The sequence below is a fragment of the Mustela nivalis genome (genome assembly GCF_964662115.1).
Source record: "Mustela nivalis genome assembly, chromosome: 16".
Lineage (NCBI taxonomy): Eukaryota > Metazoa > Chordata > Mammalia > Carnivora > Mustelidae > Mustela > Mustela nivalis.
In genome coordinates this window covers 44618163-44635826 of record NC_139035.1, presented here as the reverse complement: position 1 = coordinate 44635826, position 17664 = coordinate 44618163, and the positions used below count along the sequence as shown (strand labels likewise).

Below are 17664 nucleotides of genomic sequence, written 5' to 3'. Positions count from 1 at the left end.
CTCTATCCTGAACCTTGCCTCCTCCCTGACCACATTTCATTCTCACCGGTGTGGCGGGGAGGGTGGGGGTGGGGGGCGCTCCTGCCAAGGGAAGGGTCTGCACGCACCTGGAGGGAGGGAAGGAAGGGGTCCAGGGTCTCTTTCTCTGTCCCTTGGGTTCCTGGGGTTCAGGCTCCAGGCCTGGTTTCTGCCCTGTCCCTCCCCTCCTACAAGTCACAGCCTGGCTGCCTGGCCCTTCTCTGCCTTTGCCAGGAAGGAGACCTCTAAAACCTACAGCTCACCTGCTCACTGGGCGTGTGCAGGACCGGTCTCCCCACAGCCAGCAGCAGCTGTTTCTCCTCTGTGTGCCCCCCACTGGGAGGCGGGAGGCCCCATGTTAGTAGAAGAGTCTAGCAGGACTCTGTCCAGACGGGTTCCGTGACCTTGAGCAAGTCGCTGGACCTCTATGGGCCTTGACCTCCTGTGTGTTCAGTCATAAGGCCTTACTCCGGGATTTGTAGGAGGTGATGCACGGAGCATCCTTGGTGAGCTGTCAAACACAGCTCTTGAAATGTGCCCGGGGCCCCACAGTGTGGACAGGGAGACTGTCTCAGGGTTCAGTTTTCAGACATCAGCTTCTGGATGGAGATTCCTGATCTGGAGTCCAGTGATGGCACGTAGGATGTGCTGGTACCAATTTGCAGAATTTTTGAGGAGGTCCATTTTTCTGGGAAGAGAATACAGAGTTTCCCACCAGGCCCTCAAGGGAGTCCACGAGTAAAAACCCATGAAGAGGAGCGCCCGGGTGGCTCAGTAGAAAGAAGGTAGTCTTAAGCGGCTGCCTTCAGCTCAGGTCATGATTCCAGGGTCCTGGGATCGAGTTCCATATCCAGCCCCCTGCTCGGTGCAAAGCCTGCTTCTCCCCCTCCCACTCCCCCTGCTTGTGTTCCCCCTCTCTTGCTGTGTAGTTCTCTGTCAAATAAATAAATAAAGTATTTTAAATAAATTAATTAATTAAAAACCTATGAAGAGCCACAGCCCGAGGCTTGGGCTCCCGCCATGGGCCCCATCTGCCAGGAGAGCCCCTCACAACCAGGCAGACAGAGAGTCCTGCAAGCCTGTGGAGACAGCAGTCACATGGGCCAGGGTGACCGACGCATAGCCATCCAACCTGAACATGGCTAAGCAGCTGCGTGGTTCCAAAAACGCCGAGGAGGGTTCCCAAGTTCGGCGCAGCCAGCCAGACGATAGGGCTCCCGACAGTCTCCTTGTGCCAGCTGGGAGGTGATGTTCCACTCCCGCTCCGTGTGACGGGGCTCTGGCCGCAGTGCCACGCCTCCTTCTAGACACCATGTTCCAAGAAGAACTCAGATCAATGGAAATGTTTCCAGGGGACAAGGGCCAAACTGTCGAAAGGTTTTAAAACCAATCTGAGGAGGAAGAACTGAGAACTGAGGGCACTGGGTTCCAAGCGAAGAATCTGAGAATAAATGGGGATTGGGAATGGACATCACATTCCTGAAGTGCTGTCTAGTGGATTCTACAGAGAGGATGATCGTAATTCAGCAAAAGGAAATACTTTCTAACAGTGAGCTCTGGCCTGCATGAGGTGGATTAACTGGGACTTCTCACTGCTTCAACTGTTTGGCCTCCTGGAAGGAAATAAATTGCAGGCGGATTCTAAGCTCTGTCCCGGGAGAAGATGGAGAAAGAACAAGGACCATGCAGGGACTTGAGAGACAGTGGGTAAGGCCCTGGGGAGGGGGGTGGGGCAGGGTAGCCAGACCAGAGAGAGCAGGCCCCTGCGGCCTCTGCTGGCTTTCCCAGAGGAGTCTCTTCCGACCACCTGGGGCTGCTGGGATCAAAGCCCTCCCTCCAGGGACCCTGAAGCAGGGTGCTGTGCAGAGCGGGCAGCAGGCTGGGCAAGGAGAGAGGACGCTGGCAACCAAGGAAGGCTGGTCTCCAGCCCCCAAGGAGGACAGCTTGGGCTCTCACGGGATGGGCCTGAGGTGGGGGGTGGGGTTGGGAAGATGGCTCATGGGTGAGTCACCGGTGGCCATTGTCTACTCCTGCTCCCTCTGGGGGAGGGTGGCTGGGGGAAACAGAGCCGCTGGCCAGCTAGGCCTGTGAGGACAAGTTCCCCACTCCCGTCCTTCTAGCTCTGGCGGCCATCGGAGCTTGGATCCCTGGCCCTCCTCACCCACCACCTGGGAAGGCAGGGCTGGTGAGCTGGCATCGGGTGGACGTGGATGGAGGAAGGTGTCCAGCTCTGCTCACCCCTTGCTGAGGGCTTGTGGGGGTCATGCAGCGGGCCTGTGGGAGAGGCCACCCTGCCCTGTCTGGAAGGTGTGCCCCCCTCTCTAGTGATCACACCTGAGCCTGAGCCTGCCAGCCACACCCTTCCTAAACTCCTTCCAAACCTGCTCTCACCCAGCAAGCCTGTCGAGCACCCCACCCTACCTTGGGGCCCAGGGGAGCTTGGGGAGAGCAAAGGTAATGTGGGGTTGGTGTCCACAGCGGCCACCCCTGCCCCTCTCCAGTGCTTGGTCTGGTCTGAGGGGCACAGCTGGCCTCCTACCCCTGTCAAGCCCAAGTCTGGGTCCCTGATGTCTCCTAGAGTCGGAAGTCACATAAGAGCAGGTGACAGACAAGGTTGTTATCTGTAGGGGAAACTGAGGTCTGCAGAGGTGGAGACATAGAGCTGTGGGAAGTTGCCGGAAGGAGGACCATCATACAGGTCCTCCCAGGGGACTGTGGCCCTCCAAGGCCACCAGCTCGGGGAAAAGTCAGAGGTTGAGGCCCACCCTGTAGTCCTGCTGTTGCCTCCCTTGCCTCGCGGCTTGTCTGTGGACCCGGATGCATATGCTCTGGAGCTTAGGGGCAGGTTGAGACCTGGGATGCCCTGCAGAGACAGCGGCAGGGGCTTTGGAGCCAGACAGACAGGGGACAAGAACCAGGTTTCTGCCCCCTCCTGCCACCAGGAGCTTGAGAGGGGCCTAGACCTCCCTGAGCCTCCGTCCTATCTGCTGTAAGACGATGACACTATCCATCTCCCGACGCAGTGTTTTGCATCGATCCTCTCACTCAGGTCTCAGAGCAACACGGAAGGAGGCACTGTCACGGGTCATGTCCCCGCTGCAGGTGAGAACAACAGACAGAGGGAGCCTAGCCACGCCGGGCAGGGTCCTGGGATCCTGGCAGGCTGCAGACCCTTAACTGATCCCAGGGCCATGCCCTTGACCCCTCTGCTATATTCTGCTGGCTCCATGGCTGGGAGAAATGGCGCGGGCCCCGGAGCTAGAAGGACAGAACCCGAGGAGCAGGGAGCCGAGGAGGGGGGAAGGGGAAGAAGGGGCTTCTCCGGCAGAAGGTGCCGAGAGGGTCCAAAGCAGAGGCAGCTGAGGGGGCTGCTCTGAGGGCAGGGACCACCGCCCCCCACCCCCAGCCTTGAGATTCCTCGGCTGTGCCTGCAGCTTTGGGTTCATGGAAGGGGAAGGACTGGGAGTCTTGAAGCTGTTGACAGCAAGAGACAGCGAACGGGTGGTGTGGTGAAGGCGGCCCCTCCGAGTCCACGAGATGGTGGGGCAGAGAGGACGGTGCGCCAGGCTGCTGATGGCGCTTTCCTCTGGAGTGGGATTCTTTTTTTTTTTTTTTTTTAAAGATGTAAATGCAAATCCTGGATTTACCTTTTTTTTTTTTTTTTTAAGATTTTATTTATTTATTTGACAGAGATCACAAGTAGGCAGAGAGGCAGGCAGAGAGAGAGGAGGAAGCAGGCCCCCTGCTGAGCAGAGAGCTCGATGCGGGGCTCTATCCCAGGACACTGGGATCATGACCTGAGCCGAAGGCAGAGGCTTTAACCCACTGAGTCACCCAGGCGCCCCTGGAGTGGGGTTTCTTGAGGGATAATTTTACTCTCTGTGCCCCTATACTGTTTGCAGTTTTTCAATGTGCGTGATTTGAATTTTCATTTAAAGGAAGAATAAGACTGGGAGGCCGTAGGTCAAATGCTAATGGGGGGATCACTTGTGGTTTGAGTTTCTTTGTTAAATTTTCTTTTTTTAAGATTTTATTTATTTATTTGAGAGAAAGAGAGAGCATGTGCACAAGTGGGAGGAGGGCCAGAGGAAGGGGGAGGGAGACAAGCAGACTCCCCACTGAGCAGGGAGCCCAAAGCCGGACTCGATCCCAGGACACCGAGATCATGACCCGAGCTGAAGTCAGATGCCACCCAGGGACCCCTCCTTGTTAAATTTTCTACAACAAAAATGTATTAATGAAACTCAGAAGAATACTTTTATTATTTTCTTTTTTTTTTAATATTTTATTTATTTATTTATTTGACAGAGAGAGAGATCACGAGTGGTCAGAGAGGCAGGCAGAGAGAGAGGGGGAAGCAGGCTCCCTGCCGAGCAGAGAGCCCAATGTGGGGCTCGATCCCAGGAACCTAGGATCAGGGCCTGAGGCGAAGGCAGAGGTTTTAACCCACTGAGCCACCTAGGCGCCCCAGAAGAATATTTTTAAATGAGATTACATCTGTAACATGTCTGGAATTGCACTTTCCCAGTACAAACATCTGCCATGATGTTCTCGGCCCGTGCTGTCCAACACAGCAGGAGCTGGTCACACATGGCTACTGAGCACTCGAAATGTGGCTGGTATAGCCAAGGAAATGAATTTCTAATTTTGCTTACTATTGACTCATTTAATTTTAAGTTTTTTTTTTTTTTAAGATTTTATTTATTTATTTGATAGAGAGACACTGTGAGAGAGGGAACCCAAGCAAGGTGAAGGGCAGAGGGAGACGCAGGCTCCCCACCGAACAGGGAGCCTGATGCAAGGCTTGATCCTATCACCTGGGGATCATGACCTGAGTTGAAGGCAGAACACCCAGGTGCCTCTCATTTAAATTTTGTTTTAAATAACCGTAGCTTGTGAGGGTCCAATAAGACTGAGGATGATGCTGAGTCTTAGAAGTCAGCTTCCTGCCTGGCCACCATCTGAGCCCTGCTGACAAGAGCTTTCTCCCCTCCCCTGTCCCTCTTCCCTGGCTTCAGAGCGTCCTGCATTCAGGATGGGGCCAGCGCCCCCTCCGCTTCCCCCACATCACCTGACCTTCCATCTAGGACCATGCACGGAGCATGGGGGTGCCTCCTTCTCAAGCCTCACTCCTCCCCTGTGTGTGTGTCATGGTGGGGACATCTCCTGCAGGCGGGAGCCTAGGCTCAACAACCCCTGACTGTGATGACCTTGGGCAGTCAATTCCCATTTCTGGGCCTCCATTCCCTCATCTGTATAATGGGAGCATCGGCCAGAGGTTCCATCAAGGCCCCATGCACGGACCTGCAGCTAGCTGCTGAGGTCACAGGGTGATCACAGGCACGGCCAGCCCTACCGGGCGCTGTTGGCAAGAGGGACTTAAGTAAGGCCACGAAGCGGACTTGCCGGCTAGAAGGTTTATGAGGCTCTGGGTTGGGTGAAAAACATCTGACAAAGGATTTGTCATCAAGTGAAGAGAACTTGGCCAGCCCAGCTCCCCTCTGGCAGCTATCCGCTCTTCCTTACACCATGACCCCATATTAGCAGTTACCAAGCTGTACTGTTGTCTGTTTTCATCTTTCTTTAGGGGTAGATTTCAAGATGCTCAAAGAAGAAAAGTCCGGGGGCAGCTCACCCCAGCATCCTCCTTCTGTTACACAAAGCAAATACTCTTACGGGTTTGGTGAACACAGACATGAATGTCTCCTTGGGACCATCTCCCCCACCCCAACCCCCACCCCGGGCCTTTCTCTTCTGGAACCTAGCATTACACTCTGGGGCTTCAAGGACCCAGCTCAGAAAAACAAGAAGTCAATGGCGTTTGTATAAGTTTTGTCTTCTATTCCCAACTCTTTGAAAGTTTTTTGTGTTTTTTTTTTTTTTTCTCAGCTTCCCCACCCCCCCAACACCACCCAATCTTATCTTATCTTTCTCTGGCAGAGTAAAGAAAGTGTTTAATGGGATAAACTCATTCATACTAAGAGGTAACTGCCTGTTGGTTTTACCCCTTCTCAGGTCACCTGCCACAACAGGTCGCCCATCCACGGGCATCAGACTTTAGTTCAGAGCGATGGTGCCGTCCGCAAGCCCAGCTCCGTCCCCGGTCTGCCAACCCCCAGCTGTGCCCATTAGGAAGTTCCCTCATCTCGCTGAGACTCAGTTTCCTCATCTGTAGGGTTTGCCACCCTCCAGGGTTGAGGTGAAGATCCAATGAATCAGCGCACACAACATTTTTAGCTGAAAAGTTCCCAGACAGAAAAAGGGATCGAGTCGGCCATGACTTTGGGCCAGGCTGGGGCTTTCCCCCACCGTCAAATCATACCTGAGGAGACCATGGCTGTGTGTGGAAGCCACTACCTCCTTTTCAGTCTTAGAGCTGCCAAGCAGAGAGGACAATCCTGATATCTCTTTCATCCGTAGCCCCACCCGTGGGGGAGGGAGAGAGGGAGGCCAGGATGTCCCCAAGGAGCCCACCCGGCTCCTCTCACGCCCCTGAGACACCTGGGCTCCCCTGGCACCGCACCCCCCAGCCTGAGCATCCAGCAGTGAGGATTCCTGTGGTGGTTAGAACATGGGCCTCAAGGGCGCCTGGCTGGCTGAATGGGTAGAGCGTGCCTCTCTTGATTTCATGGTCATGAGTTCAAGCCCCACACTGGTTGTGGAGCCAACTTTTTAAAAAAGAAAAAGGAAAGAAAAAGAACTGGGTCCTGGGCCTCTCCCTGTTCCCTCTGACTCCCCTGTCAGCACAGGTGCTGCTCATAGACGTCAGCCAAACCAAGACTCCCCTCCACTCCACAGGGGGCTTGTCCTTGAGTTAGGTTTGTGCAGGGACCCCTTTTGGGATCTTCCCAGAGACTCATTAGCAACATCAACCTCTCCTTTCTAAGTTCTTCTTCTATGTAGCCTTGGAGACCCTGACGCCCCAGAGAGTTTCCATGACCTGCTTGGCATCACACAGCATGGCTGAGTGTTAGCCCCCAAGCCCCAGAAGTTCTGGGTGGGCGTTTCCTTTCCTCTCTGACAGCTGTCCTCATTCCTGCTCCTTCCCGGTGCAGCAGACTCAGAAAGCCCTTCCCCAGCCTCCCAGCTTCTGGGGAGTTGTCTGGGCAGTGCTGAGGCCTAAGCCACATACCCCTTCCTGCCACAAAATGATGCCTGGTACCCGGCCTGCAGACCCAGCACCTGCCCCAAAACATCGGCTGTGGGACACTCAGCTTTCTCGCCTCTTTCCCACCCTGAGAAACCTCCAAAACTTTCCTGACGCCCTCTCTCCCGGGACCTCCCACCCCAGTCCCGGCTCCAGCATTTATCTCTCTGCCGTGTTTCAGAGAAGTATGTGTGTGTGTGTGTGTGTGTGTGTGTGTGTGCGCACGCACGCGCACGTGTGCCTGTGTGTGCATACACGCGTGTGTCCACTAGGCTATGAGCTCCTCAAGGCCAGGGACCGTGTCTTTCTTTACTTACTGCTCTAAATCGTGTTTCTGAAATTTCACTGAACCTCAGGCAGGGTGGTAAGGAGGCCACACACCTGGACCCTCGGCCTCCAAACTCTGATGAGAGTTCCGGGATGAGCAGAGGAAGAAGAGGAAGGAGAGGAAGGAAGGGGACCTCCTTTCAGCCCCTTTCTTCTAAGCAACCATATAGCATCTCTCAGGTCTTCCTAACTGAGGCCCAACCAGGCCCGCCTGGCTGAGAAGATGAGGAAGGAGGTCCGGTCAGAGACACATAACTGGTCTGTGTTGGTGATTCATCTTTTGCAGGAGTTCATTTAGTGCCCAGTTTCGTGGGAAACCCTCTCCTCCCCTCCACCCCAACTCCGGGTGCTCGGGGCTGACCTCAACTAGAACACGGGCAAGAGGACCCAACTCCAGTAAAGTGAGTGTTTTCTTACTCAGGGCACCCAAGAGGGTGGGAACGAGCCAACTCAGCCTTCCTGCGGGAGACCAGAGACCAGAGCCCCCAGACAAGCCAGAGACACCCAGATCTTTCTGGAGCATCTACTTCAGGGTCATCGCCCATGAGCTGGAATTGCTGCAGGAACAGTCAAGGATACAGACAGCCTTTAGCGGGAAGATGCACGGGCAGCAGAGCCCAGGCACTAGGAGTGTGGGTCATGTCTTCTGGGTGCATTTGGAAGCACAGCCAACTTGGTGGGTGGCTGCCTGGAGGCTGGGGCATAGTGGAGGGGGCCGGGGCAGCCCCGCAGGGGCCAGGATATGTCATTTGGACAGTTGGCCTTGGGAGACGGGAGTCGAAGGCCAGGGATGGGCTGCCAGGGAGGGAGAGCGGCTCCCGGGAGGAGCAGCTCCTGGGCGGAGCTGAGTGTGGGAGTCAGTGTTGCCCTCACCAACCTAGACGGCCCTTCTGGCTGACTCAGGTCCTGCCTGCAGGTCTGGATGCGCTGGGGCAAGTCCTGGCCTCCCCTCCCTCCCCAAAGGCCGTGCCAGCGCACTGGGTGGGGGCCGAGCTTCCTCCTTTCATTTGCACTGGGAGGTTGGCCACAACCCGGCAGGCAGAGGGGTCACTTACCAGCCACTTTTTCAAGCCCTGCCCGGCGCTGCCCACAAGGAGGTCAGAGCCCTCTCTGGAGGCCCCAGATGGCCCAGCAGCAGCCTTACAAGGAGCTCCCCTAGGACAGAGCTGGGGGTGGCCTGGAGCAGGCACCTACATGGAATGTCTCCTCTGAGCCTCAGGAAAGTCCTGCCACTTGGGTAACACAAATATCATCACATTTCCGATGAGGAAACTGAGGCCCATGACCTCACAGACAGGGAGTGGCTGAGTCTCCACTCAAACCTGGGGCTCTGGATGCTGATTCCGGAACCCACACCGGGCTGGCGGGACCGGGGTGGTGGTGACAGCTGACCTGGGCAGAGCAGGCCTCCTTGGATCCCCTCCCTCAAGCTGGGGCCTGACCCCTGGGGACTGGGCCAGCTTTGTCCATCAGACTAAGGTGGGAGGCCTCTGCTGTAAGAAGGTTCTCAGCTCCTGGGAGAGGGGAGTTGTGAGGGATCAGAGGCCAAAGCCCCACGTCACCCTCAGCCTTGACATTTTCTGCAAGGTCTGTCTTACACTTCCGGGCAATTCTTTCACACTTGAACATCCCCTGGGGTCAGAAATGAAGAGTCATTACAACTGCCTTGAGCTAGTCTCTGGCCGCATTCTAGGTGCTGTGCTGAAGCCTCACGCAGGTTTTCCTTCTTGTACCCTAGACCCGCGAGCCTGTCCTCCTATCCATGGCTGAGGAGATGCCCCTGAGAGCAGCCGGAGCTTTGTCCAGGGTGAGCGGGTGGCCATGCTGGGACTTGAGCCCAGGCTGACGGGCTCCAAAACCCAGGCTAGAATATTGGGATCTGAACCTCACTTCATGGCCTTCATGGCCTCCGCTCCAATGGGGGAATGAGGCCTGCCATCAGGAACCTTCCATGCGCCCCAGCCCCAGCTCTCTCTTCCCCACCCTGTGGCCCCCGGTCTCTCCCTCTGCCCCCTCCCTCCGCACCCTAGAATCACCCCAAGAAAACTGGAGGAACCTGGAGCAGCAAGGTTGAGTCACCAGCCTCTGCTGCGCTGTCAAGAGGGCTTGGTGCCTGCGAGGGCCGCTGCTGCCCCTGGATCTTCCCTCCCCAGCCGCCAGGAAGGCCAGCTCTGTGCGGGCACAGTCCCCAGTGCTGCTCCAGGCCGGCCGCTCATCAGCCCAGCACTGCTGGAGGGCGAGCGCACCAACCAGGCAAAAATGTGTCTGCGACTGTCCCCATCGGGGGCTGCACGTGGTCTGACCAAGCTGCCTGGACCCCCATGTGTGGGGCTAGGCCTCACAGGACAGATCCTCCGGGAAGGGGCCTGGCTCTGTTGGTCCTGCAGTCTGAAGGAGGATGGTCCCCTGCAGAACAGGCTGCCCCGGGAAACTGTGTGGTGGGAAAAGGAGGCAGATGTGGAGTGGGGACAAGGCACCCCCTTTTTATAGAGGGAAGGAGAGGCTCAGACACAAACAAGAAAGTGTCGGTGACCCTCGGAGGCACAGAACCCAGCTCCCCCCTCAGGGCACAGCACGGCTTTTCTAGATGCCTCCCTGTCAAAATGGGGCCTGGGTGGTTCCCTCCTTTCTGTGGAGGACTCGTGACTGGGGCTGATCTGTCCCCTTTTCTTGGACTTGTCACCTTGCAGCTTCAGTTGTCAGCCAAGTAGGACCCTCGTCCTCCCTAAGTCCCTCCTCCCTCTCCGGGACGACTGGGGCTGGCAGGGACATTTCAGAGCCAATGTGGGGAAGGCACCTGACCTTGGGGAGGAATGTGGACAATGTCTGCAGCCTGGAGCAGCCACCCCCCACCTGGGGCCCAGGAATCCGGCCCCCAAGGGAGGTGTGTGTGTGTGTGTGTGTGTGTGTGTGTGTGTGATTGAAAGAGAAGGGGGGTGCAGGGCCCAGGAGCGCCAAAGTGTTGGATCACTCCATGAGGTCACCTGCTGAGACTCTACATGATTACAGACGGTAAGGATGAACCAATTCTGCCCTTGTGGAGCCTCCAGCACCCAGGTAGAGAGCTAGGACTCCTAGGGCCCCCTCAAGCCCAAGGTCACAGATAGAGCTGCAACTTGTGACTTCTCAGGCCCACAGAACCCCAGAACATCAGAGCCCTTTGAAATCAGCACTTAGCACAACCATTCCCTGGTACAGATGTGGGAACTGAGGCCTGAGAGGGGATGGGAAATTGGCCACAGGTGTGCTAATTATGGCCAGGACTCTGGGGTGGGTGCCTTCCCAATACCCCTCCTGCACCCAGCTTCCTCCTCGCCCCCCCACCCCCCCACCCCCCCAAGGTCCTACAAGGTTTTTTCTGGGAATCAGTGCCTTGTGAGCGCCCTGAACTACCAGGGTCAGGAGCTGCAGCTGCAGGGCGGAGACTGGGGCCCGGTCTCCCTGTGGCTCCTGGTGAGCGGGTGATCTGTGCTCTGGCTGGACAGTAGGATAAGGTCGTGGTAACTCCAACAGATGCCCCTCTTTGGGACTGAACCCCGAGAAAAGCGTGAGTAAGGACTCTGCTGCCCTCTCGTGGCCATGCGCAGGGCCAGCCTACGGCTGCTGGGGCCTGGGGCTGCTGGTCTTCTTCAAGCATCTTTCTCCCAACCCCCTTCCCCTGGAAAGGGCTCTGGGCCGCCGGATGGGCTGGCATCACCTCACTCCCTTATCTCTGAGGCCACTGCCTTGGCCCCCCAAAGCATGATGGTTTGTTTGGTGGTGGTTTCTGGTTGTTTTGGTGATGGATCCTGGAAGAAGGCGGCCTCAGGCCAACAGGGGAGGCCTGGTCTGTTACCCAGAATGCCTGGGTGTGGGAAGACACGCGGTGGTTTCCACAGAGATGGCCCCATCAACCAACACTAGACAGGATGCTTTGAAAATTTAGAGGATATTTATTTTTCAGGAAGGTCCACCACAGCTGATGGGCACTACTGTCCACCGCTCCAGGGGATTTCTCCTTCGCTTTGCGAGAAATGCCCTCTCTTCTTGGAAGTGCCCGTGGGAAGGCTGGGAGGTGAAGAGAAACCATACACAACACTCCAGAGCCTTAAAAAAATAAAGCAACAAACAACCTCCTGCACACGAATACACACATACAAAATAAATAGATGTATAAAAGGCCACTCTCCTCCCGTCCTGGCCGAGGGGCTACTTTGGGAGAGTGGGGCTGGGTGGCTCGGCCCCCCTTCCCCCAGCCAGGATCATCCAGAGGCGAAATGGTATGGAAGTGCTGGACAGCCGAGAACAAGGCCTGGCTTCCGGGGGAGGACGGGGCAGGCCCTCTCCCCGGAGCTCAGTGTGGGTAAGGTAACGAAGGAACAAATAAATAAATGAATAAATAGAACCCAACGTGCTCCCAGAGGCTTAAGGGCTTACTTAGGCTGAGGCTCGGGGCCTCTGGGGCCTATTTCCCTGAAAAGAGCAGATCCAGTGACAGGCAGAAAGAATCACAGGGAAAGCACAAGTCCAAAGCCACAGCCCTCCTGACCCCCAGAGCCTGCATCCTTCATATCCTGGGAAAGGCCCGGCGCAGAAGTGAGCCTCCAACCAGCTCTGGAAGGAGGGGTAGACTGTGCCTACTTTCTGGCCCAGCAAGTGCTCAGAGGCTGGGGGGCCCTACCCTTTCTCCTTGGCATTCTGAGACCAGCAGAGCCCCCCCACCCCCTTGCCCTCTGACCTTTCCCCTGACCATCCCCGCAGGAGGGAACTGTCTGTCGAACCTCCAGGTTGGGGCCTGGCCCTCTCCTGCTCCCACTCTTCTCGGCCTTCCTGACCTGCCGCATCCTGAGTCAGCTGGGAGAAGTCCTCGTGTGACTACATCATCCCAGCAGCCCATTCTGGTGACCCCTCTGCTCCATTTGGCCACAGATGTCCCACTGCCTCCATCGGGGCTGTGCTCGAAGCTCCCTCCAGGCCAACAGGGAGAAGGCATCAGACAGAAGCAAGAACAGAGAAGGGGGCAGGAGCTGCTGGAATGGACAGTTTGGGCAAGAGGCCGAACCAGACACGTGAAGTTCAAGGGGCTCAGGCAACCCACGGTCGCTCCTGGAGAAGCAGAGCCGTCTCGGGGCCAGGGAGAGAGCACGGGGCGGGGGTGGGCTGGCCGCTCAGCTGGGCAGCAGCACGTGCTCCAGGAGGTAGGTGACGGAGTCCCAGTGCTTCCAGAGGAGGAAGAGGACAAGGACCAGGAGGGCGGTGCTGGTGATGCGCAGGCGTGTCTTCATGAGGGGCGTGATGAAGTTGGCGATGGTGGACACGAACACCAGGAGCACGGCCATGAGCGCCAGGATCACGTTGATGAACTTGCCCAGCAGAGCCCGCGCGTTGGCGTTCTCCACGCCCTCCAGCTGCACCACCTGCTGCTGCTGCTGCTGCAGCTCCAGCTTGGTGACCCGGGTCAGGCAGGACTCCACGGCCTCCTGCAGGAGTGTGCACGCGGGGGCTCAGGGCGGGCAGGCCCCCCGGGCTGCACCCGGCCTGCCCCTCCGAGAAGGCGACCGACTGCAGCCCTCTCATCTCCGCCGCACCCCATGCACCACGTGCCCAGGCACCCATCATCCCCCGCTTGGTGGGCCCCCCCCAAACCGGGGTCAGTCTCGGGTCGCACCTGGATGTCCCGAGCCCTCTCATAGGACTGGTAGGCCACCTTCTCCTCCATGCTGGCCAGCTCCTGTTTCAGGTTGGTCATCTCATTCTGGTGGAGCTCGGTCAGGTCATTGAGCTGCTCCTCCAGACGCTCGTACCTAGCCGAGGGACAAGGTGTGTGACAGCAGCCCTGGTCCCCTCACCCCCCTCCTCTCCCCAGGATCAATTTCATTCCTCCACCACCACCCACCCAGTATGCTCAGCCCTGTTCCAATTTTAACAGCAAGGACAATGGAAGTTACTATAGACACTGGGCCAAGACTTCACCCACCTTATGTCATAGGCTCCTTGTCACCCTTAACCCCACGAGACAAGTACCAGTGTCACCCCATTTTACAGAGAAGACTGAGACACAGAGAGGTGAAGGAACCTGCCTCAGTCACACAGCTTATGATTGGAGGAGTCAGGGACTAACTGACTTCAAGGTGAGTCACTGAGCCCTGGCCTAAGACGCTCTCCTGGGGACTAGGGACTCAGTGGGACAGACACACGATCCCTGCTCTGCAGGCACACAACGTCCAAAGGTGACCCTTACATGGACTAGTTTTCAGGCAGGGTTCCCCCACAATTGCCCAAACCCTCTGCATACACATAAAGGAGAAAAGCGAAAGTGCTAATTGAGGAAAAGATGGCCAAGAATCCCAGGGAGCGAGTGCCAAGTGCCCCGCGAGCACAGGGGTGGAGCGGACAGAGGGGAACCAAGGACGAGAGACTCCGGCGTCCGCCAAAGGTTTAAGCTGACTGTGCCGGATGTTTACATAGTTCGGCTTTACAGGTGTGGACTCATTTAACCTTCATGAACACCTGGAGTAGGGATTCATGTTATTCCCGCTGCACAGACCGAAGACCAGGTGTGGAGAGCATTAAGTACTTTGCTTAAGGTCAATGGCAGAGTAGAGCTGTGGAGGACAGGCGGAGGTGCCCGGGTGGCTCAGTCGGTTAAGCGTCTGCCTTCTGCTCAGGTCATGATCCCCAGGTCCTGGGATCGAGTCCTGCGTCAGGCTCCCTACTCAGCGGGGAGCCTGCTTCTCCCTTTCCCTCTGCCTGCCATCCCCCCTGCTTGTACTCTCTCCCTCTCTTACGTGAATAAAATCGTAAAAAAAAAGAAAAGAAAAGAGCCGGGGTTTGAACCCAGGTAACTTGGCTCCAGAGTCAGTGCTCTTAGACTTTCCAGAGGAGAGGCCACATAGCTGGTCCCTGCCTCGGTTTCCCCTCCTGGACATAGACCCCGTAACCACCGAGGAGGGGCATTCAGGGCCCCTGACACAGGCAGCACCGTCTCCCCATACACAAGTCCCATAACCGTATCTTCTAGCTGCTCTGGCCAGTCTGTGGAAGCCTTTCCAGGGCCTCTTCTGGCTCCTTCCAGCAGCCTGGGACCCTTTGGCATGCACCTCCGATCCGCCCACACCCCTGGAGCCCGTGAGCCCGCACCCATCCCCTCAGGCCGGGCCCCGGGGGCACCTACCTGTAGCGCTCCTCCTGCAGACACTGGGTCATGTAGGTGTAGTCTCGCTGCAGCTGAGCCTTCAGGCCCTCCATCGAGTCCTCCAGGTGGGACTGTCCCTCCTTGATCTCCCGCAGTTCCTCCAGCAGTGCGTCCAGGTTTCCGGGGGCCCCGTACAGCGCGCTCAACTTGGGGCTCCCCAGCGCCCCGGCCGGCCCGGCCCCCGAGTTGCTGCCCGCCCCGGCCGAGCTGGCGCTGGCGCTGGAGCACTCGTCATCACTGCCGTACTTGGGGCTGGACACGAGTGTGGCGCTGCCGCTCAGCGCCCGGGCCGCCTCCTCGGGGGCCCCGTCGTCCAGAGGGTCCTTCAAGTGGGCGATGTTGTCGGCGCTGCCGAACTTGTTGCGGATCAGGCTGGCGAACTCCCGGGGCTTGGACACCACGGCGGTGTGGGTGGCCTGCGAGAGGCCCGAGAGGCTGCCCTTGACGCCCTCCACCACGCCGCCCCCGAAGCCGCTGATGCCGGCGCGCACGTTGGCGCCCACGTCCTTCAGCCCCTGCTGCATGTCCCGAAGCACGTCCTTGGGCTGCCGCGAGGGCCCGTTCTGCTCGATCTCCTTCAGGCGCCGCCGGTAGTGCTCCAGCTTCTTGTGCAGCTGCGCGATGGTCTGGGCCGACTTCTGGTTCTTCTTCTCGAACACCTGCTTGATGCGCGAGGCCTGCTGCTTGTCCGCGTTGTTGGCCAGCTTCAGGTACTCGGCCACGTTGTCGTCCCGCGCCTCCTGCTCGATCTTGATCTGCTCAGTGATCTTCAGGATCTTCTGGTGCAGGTGGTCGATGGCGGCCTTGGTCCTCTGGGGGTCTGGGGCCCCGTCTGCCACATCCAGGCTGATGGGGCCATCGGTGTCACCGTGGCCTGGGCCGCCAGGGAGGCTCAGGGCCACGAGGTCTCCCTTGTCGACCTGGAGAAGAAGCAAGCAGGGCAAGCATGGGTGAATCGTGAAACCACGGCAGAGGACGCGGCAGGAATCTCTCACGTGTCCGTGGACACCTGTGGACTTGGGTCTCTCTGCCTGGGGGGCAGATGCAAGATGAATAGGAAGGCTCAGGGCAGGAGTCCAAAATAACAACACAGTATTCCTTTCCCAACTACCATTAAAAAAAAAAAAAAGACTTTATTTCTTAAGTAATCTCTACACGCGACGTGAGGCTTGAACCCACAGCTCTGAGATCAAGAGCTGCGCACTCTACCAACTGAGCCAGCCAGGCTCGTATTTGGAAACATCTGTGATCTACATGATTCTCACAACATCCCTAAAAGGCAGTCCAGGCGGATCTACCCCTCCTCTGGCGCAGAGTTCAAGCAAGTTGCCCAGGGACACCCAGATACGACGCGACGGAACCTCGGAGCCAGGACGCTTGTTGTCCCTTCCCATGGACCGAGCCAATCCGAGGCTTCAGTGGAGAGTCAGCCATGAGACAAGTTCTTCCTCTGGACTCAACCTCCCCAAAAGGCTCCAGCCTGCAGCAGGCCTCTCCCGGAGTGCTGACGGAAGCCTATACCTTGGCCCCACACAGGAAACCTCCCAGCCCTCCCCACCCCAGCTTCCCTGATGAAGTTCGGTAGGTCTCCCGCCTCTGCAGACACCCCTCCCAGCCCCTCCATCACCTTCCAGGTCTCTCGAGTCGTCAGCAACCTCCTCCGCTTCATGCTGCTGGGAGAACCCGGCCCGGCCCAGTCTCCCAGCTGCGGGAGGAGAGCACTGCCCCACCCACCCTGCGGGCCGGGGCCTGGAGATTCAAGTCCCAGAAGCAACCCCGAGGGCCAAGGGCAGCAGGGATGGCTCCAGGGGGCCTGGGGGCAGCAGGGCCCAGCTCGGGGGTGGGTGAATGTACAGGAAGGAGAGGACAGCCCCTTTCCACACCAGCAGACAGGCTTCCCAAGTGCATCAGGACGGCAGAGAGGAGGAGAGAGGCTGAGAAGGGATGGGGGCGGTGGGGAGATAGGAAAGAGAGGGCGCAGGAGATAGGAAAGATGGGAAACCCGGGGTCAGACGAACACGGGCGGGTCTGGAGTCCTGCTCTCGCAGGGCCGGCTCCCCCTCGGCTGCTGGAGGATCTCTCTGTCCGCAGCTGGGTCCCCAGTGTCTTATCGCCATGCAAGAACGGAAGCGGCAGGAAATGGCTCAACCCCATGTATTTTTACACACAGCAACCCCCAGGACGGCCGGGTTGGACCATTCGCTCTTCGTGTGTGTGGGGCGGGATGAGGTATGTGTGGGGGAAGGGGTTAAACACAAAGAGAGTGGCCCGGTCACACACACCGGAACCGGAAGCAGCCTGTGCCAATTACAGGCAGAAGTCACTGCACTCGGCTTTTGCCGAGGTGCAAAGTTATTGGAAAACACTATTGAAAACAAAAGCCCTGCCAAAATCAGGGGAGGGTGGCGCCTCTGCCGGCTTCCTCTGAGGCCTTTTCAGGTCACAGCACCCCTGGGGATGCTGGGGACAATGTCGATCCCTTTTCCAGTTCCTCCCCTTACATTTGCTTTGGGTCTCCCTTGGTGTCTCCTGGCCCTCCCTCCAGGTGCTCAGACCTCCAGAACTCCGGCGCCCCGGATTTTCTGACCTTGTACACCAGAGGGGCCAACTCCACAGTGTCCTTTAAATGATCTGTCCCAAGGTCTAACGGCTACGCCAGTCCGACTTAAAACCCCATCCCGCAGTTAAACCCCTTCCTCCTGTACTGTTCCTGCAGTGAAGACAAATAGTCCGCCTCTCCATTGTCCTGACCCTCCGTAGTCTCACCTGAGAAATGGGATAATCCTGCCTAGGCTTAGGTCTTTGTGAGGATTACACCAGACGATGTCTAGCAAGCACTTAGCCCAGTGTGGGGCATACAGAAGGCACTCATAAATGCTGTCCAGATCTAGGCAGCACAATTTGGGGTGGGGTGGGGCGGGGTGGGGGATGAAGTTTAATTAAGAGATTATACCAATCAATGCACTCAATATTGATATGACAGTATAGATACTGCAAT

The 17664-nt window shown here is 57.5% G+C and overlaps 1 protein-coding gene across 5 annotated transcripts in view; it reads right to left on the bottom strand.

Moving 5' to 3' along the window:
• Window positions 1-11401: 11401 nt before the first annotated feature.
• The window catches only part of TMCC2 (transmembrane and coiled-coil domain family 2), a 38135-nt gene continuing 31872 nt past the window's right edge, over window positions 11402-17664 (bottom strand). For 4 of the 5 annotated variants that reach the window (XM_082703896.1, XM_082703897.1, XM_082703898.1 and 1 more), the window contains 3 exons: window positions 14646-15586; window positions 13140-13275; window positions 11402-12951 (listed from right to left, as the gene is read on the bottom strand). In XM_082703896.1, coding sequence (XP_082560022.1) covers window positions 12640-12951; window positions 13140-13275; window positions 14646-15586 — 1389 coding nt within the window. In that variant the 3' untranslated portion in view covers window positions 11402-12639. Of the gene's footprint in view, window positions 12952-13139; window positions 13276-14645; window positions 15587-16293; window positions 16957-17664 lie in introns of those variants that run through there. The other variant, XM_082703899.1, reaches the window with a different exon arrangement.